The 4487-nt window shown below is 48.0% G+C and overlaps 1 protein-coding gene across 1 annotated transcript in view; it reads left to right on the plus strand.

The window, feature by feature from the left end:
• LOC108251224 (arf-GAP with GTPase, ANK repeat and PH domain-containing protein 1) overlaps positions 1–3713 on the plus strand; it is a 22776-nt gene extending 19063 nt beyond the window's left edge. Inside the window, exons 5-6 of the mRNA XM_025002908.2 lie at positions 1224–1473; positions 1546–3713. Coding sequence (XP_024858676.2) covers positions 1224–1473; positions 1546–1755 — 460 coding nt within the window. The 3' untranslated portion in view covers positions 1756–3713. The remainder of the gene's footprint in view (positions 1–1223; positions 1474–1545) is intronic.
• Positions 3714–4487: the final 774 nt, after the last annotated feature.

A 4487-nucleotide genomic window follows, 5' to 3' on the forward strand; every position in this document is an offset into this window, starting at 1 on the left:
AGGATGGGGTGGGTACAAGAAGGGTACAAAGAAGGATGGGGTGGGTACAAGAAGGGTACAAAGAAGGATGGGGTGGGTACAAGAAGGGTACAAAGAAGGATGGGGTGGGTACAAAATAGGATGGGGTGGGTACAAGGAGAGTATGAAGTAGGATGGGGTGGGTACAGGAAGGGTACAAAGAAGGATGGGGTGGGTACAAGGAGGGTACGAAGTAGGATGGGGTGGGTACAAGAAGGGTACGAAGTAGGATGGGGTGGGTACAAGAAGGGTACGAAGTAGGATGGGGTGGGTACAAGGAGGGTACAAAGTGATCTGAAGAAGGTATGAAGTTGCCAGTGGCAGCTGTTTCCTTCATGAGCCCACATAATCTGGATACGTGCTAACCAGAGCTGTAAATCTGTAGGTACGAACTGAACTAGAGTTGCTCCAAACCAACACTGGACACCCACACAGACACACACACACACACACTCCTACCCGCCTCAGTGGCTTTCAGTGTGAAATGTTGACTAAATGTTTCCCACCTCTCAGACTCCTGTCAGTGTTAAAGAAAACTCTGCAGGATCTTAGCAACTCCAGTGGAGGGAAGGCATGCGTCTCCAGGGTCCAATGGGCTCACATTTCCTCCCAGAGCCCTGCTGGGCACACACACACTCAGTGACACCTCCAGGCTTTGTCCAAGGGCTGTGGGCCGTGGTCTCTGCCCGGCCTCCCCACTCTGTCTTTGGACGGGGACAGGAAGGAGAAGCCCCGGGACATTCCACCATCGGACACACACACCCTGGTATCCAGGAAGAGACTTAATGAGATTCTGTTTCCACACCGATGGGAAAGAAACTTCAGTTGTTTTTGGGACGTCATCAGTACGTGTGTGATTTGAGTCAGACTGGACCATGAACGCAGCATACCTACAATCTTCCTCAGCTTCTTCCCCTCCTCCCCTCCTGCAGGAGGGGGGACAGCTCTATATCAGTCCCCAGGCCGTCCCAGACTAATCCCTTGTGTGTGAATAAGCTGCTGTTTACACGGACGGATTAGAGCGATCAGAGTCATGGATTAGACACATCAGCAGTTAATGATACTCGACTGGTGAACAAAACCTCGCTCAGACTCTTCATGTGTCTTATTTTAGACTCATGTGATGCCTTATTCTGCGGAGGTTAAATCTAAACGTCTCAAGATCCATGTCCTGAGCTGTCTCGTCCCTGGGTTTTGTCTTTCAGGGAGGAGCGTGAGCGCTGGATCCGGGCGAAGTACGAGCAGCGCCTGTTCCTGGCGTTGCTGCCGTGCACCGACCTTTCTTTGGGCCAGCGGCTGTTGAGGGCGACGGCCGAGGAAGACCTCCGCACCATCGTCCTGCTGCTCGCCCACGGCTCCCGGCAGCAGGTCAATGAGACCTACAGGGACGGCTGCAACGCGCTGCACCTGGCCAGCCACAAGGGCAACGTGGTGATGGCTCAGCTCCTCGTCTGGGTAAGACCTCTTCAGGTGAAGGTTCATCGGTGCCTCCATGACCAGATTCAATGAATGTCCCTGTCTCTGCAGTACGGCGTGGATCTGATGGCGAGGGACACTCATGGAAACAGCGCCGTGACGTACGCTCGACAGGCCAGCAGTCAGGAGTGTGTGGACATCCTGTCTCAGTACGGCTGCCCTGACGACCGCTACCCCCTCGTGGCCACGCCCAACTTGTCGCGCCGCAACGCCAACCGCAACAACAGCTGCAGCAGCATTGGGAGCGCCTCGCTCATATGACCTGGGCTGCCTGGTGCCTGGGGACTCTCCTGCCCGGTTCGGTTGGGAACCACCACATGTTGTGAGGCTAAGTCCCGCCCACATCTCCTGACGACCAGCCACCTCCTTGGATTAAGACAAATCACTGGTCAGTGGTGACGCTGTCCCAAAGCATGATGGGAAATGTATTTCCCAATGAACAGATCTCATACCTCATCACACGCTCAGATTAACACTACAAGGCCAGTTTGGGTTCAGCCAATCAGAGTCCACTTCCTGTTTCCCTCCCTTCTTCCTGAAAGCAGAGAAAGTGCGACAGGAAGCTTTCTCCCGTCCTCAGCCGATGACCTCTGACCTCCCTGCCTCACTAGTTTCCTGTGTTTTAGTGTTTTTTATTTCCACAGGTGTGAATATATTGATGTGCATTGCTGGAACAATGGTTAAAATGGGAAAGAGTTTCTTCTTTTTGTTCATTTTTGGATGTAAAAAGTGATAAAATGTACAGCTTTTGTCGGGCTCACGGACCGGAGACTGTCCACCATCAGAACCTGTTGTCTGTTTTAACAATTTAAATTTAAAAACAGATTCAGATATTTAAATGCTCCCAGAGTTCGTAGAAAACCTGCAGGAAGCTGAAAGGGAAGGGCTGTTCTTCGCTGTGACGGGTCCAATCGGTCTCCCTGCTCAGCTCAGTGAATCTCTAAGAAGGGCTGCTTACTGTAAATAATCTGTCACTTTCTTTGGAGGACGTCCGTGAGAGCAGGAAGTGCTTCCTGCAGGCTGGAGGTGAACGAAGAGGACGTGGTTCTGAACTCTTTGAAGGACCAGTTTCAGACTGAAGACAGCGTTGAGGCAGTGTGGTCACATTAGGAGTCAAACAGCCAGTTTGGGTCCGTTCTGGATCCAGAAACCAGGTCTTAGCTTTGAAAAAGTCTAAATCTGGGTCAGGGAAAAGTGTAAATAAACGTGTTGTGACCAAACTGCAGGTTAAATAAAGTAAAAAGAACCAGCTGATGGTGGTGGGATGGAGCTGAAACAAACCTGTGACCTCTGACCCCGGGCTCTGATTGGATACATGACACCTAATTATTGTTTACAGCTTCAGAAAGTGAAGCAGGGGGTCAGAGGTCCGTTTGGACTGAAGGGAGTTTAGGGAACTTCTTTTTTCTCGCTCTTATTTTGAAATTGAAAAGACTCTCAGCTGGATTTTCTAAGCAATATTTGTGAGTCTTATTGTTGCTTCTTACACAAACACTGACTGTAAAATCCATTTCTCCTTGTTCCTGTGTGTGCCGCAAACTGACCCGCCGGAACAACGGAGAGGTGAAAACAGTTTTTATTTTACCCACAGGACATCATTTCTGACAGAAATGCACTAATGTTCATTCTGACTTCCAGGTATTCCTTTATTTGATTCAATAAATCAGACGGACTCGGTGGCAGCTGGGGACATCATTGGATTTGTTAACGTGTTGGCATTGATTCCAGCTTCAGAACGAGCTGGTTTTAGCTGTGAGCCACAGGATCAGCTGAGGCCTCTCATTAGCTGGTTTCATTGTGGGAGAAGTGAGTTCTGGTGAGAAGAAACCTGGATCAGCTTATCAGACGGTTCAGAGCTGCTCTGACCTTCCTGACGTTTGGACACTAAACGGCCTGGAAGCAGCTGAGAAATGGGGCCTGATTTCTAAAAGAAGGACCCTTTAGCTGCCCGGTGCTGCCTGTACATAAACCTGAGTTATTTTCATCTTATTTATAAAAAGTCCCTCCATTAGTGTGTCCAGCTGTCCTGATTTATCATCCAGACACCTTCTTCTTCTTCTTCTTCTTCTTCTTGTCACTGTTCTTCTAATTAATATTATTATTATTGTTGTTGTTGTTTTCTGTACAGAATCATTGTTGGAAATTAATACAGACTCTTCTACTGTAACGTGTCTCTTTTCAATAAAGACGAGAAGAATTTCTTCTTCATATAAACCAAATGTTTCTGTTCATCTTACTTTCAGTTCAAACACTTTTTGTCTCTTATTTTTCGGTAAAACCAGATTTTTCCTCTTCAGCTCAAACTTGTTCTGACCTCTACACCAACAGTCTGAAATGTCCCTTTAACTGCTTCTCCTAGGGCTTCATTAAAAATGGTTTGACTGTTTAATGTTTGACGTCTGTCTGTCTCTGTCTGTCTCTATCTCTGCCTGTCTGTCTCTCTCTTTCTGCCTGTCTGTCTCTCTGTCTCTGTCTGTCTGTCTCTGTCTCTGTCTGTCTGCCTGTCTCTCTGCCTGTCTCTCTGCCTGTCTGTCTGTCTCTCTGACTCTGTCTGTCTCTCTGTCTCTGTCTGTCTGTCTGCCTGCCTGCCTGTCTCTATCTCTGCCTGTCTGTCTCTCTCTCTCTGCCTGTCTGTCTCTCTGTCTCTGTCTGTCTGTCTCTCTGTCTCTGTCTCTGTCTGTCTCTGTCTCTGTCTCTGTCTGTCTGTCTGTCTCTGCCTGTCTGTCTGATTTTTATGAAAGAGCCTGAGTTTTGACCTTTATTGACCCTGTGGTCTAATGACGTCACGCGACGGTGATGTCATCGGTTCCGTTGTGACGTCACAGTGATAACGGGAGGTTTGTGCTCTGTGCTTCTAGTTGCTAGTTTTTTAAGGAGTGACTAAAATCTGATTAGTTTTATTTAAAGTTTTAGTTTTGATCAATAATCCGCGGAGTTTCTTTCTTTATTTTTAAATATTTTAATCTGAATTTAGGATTTTTACGGAACTCTGA

The sequence above is a fragment of the Kryptolebias marmoratus genome, unplaced genomic scaffold (genome assembly GCF_001649575.2).
Source record: "Kryptolebias marmoratus isolate JLee-2015 unplaced genomic scaffold, ASM164957v2 Scaffold26, whole genome shotgun sequence".
NCBI classification, from domain to species: Eukaryota; Metazoa; Chordata; class Actinopteri; order Cyprinodontiformes; family Rivulidae; genus Kryptolebias; species Kryptolebias marmoratus.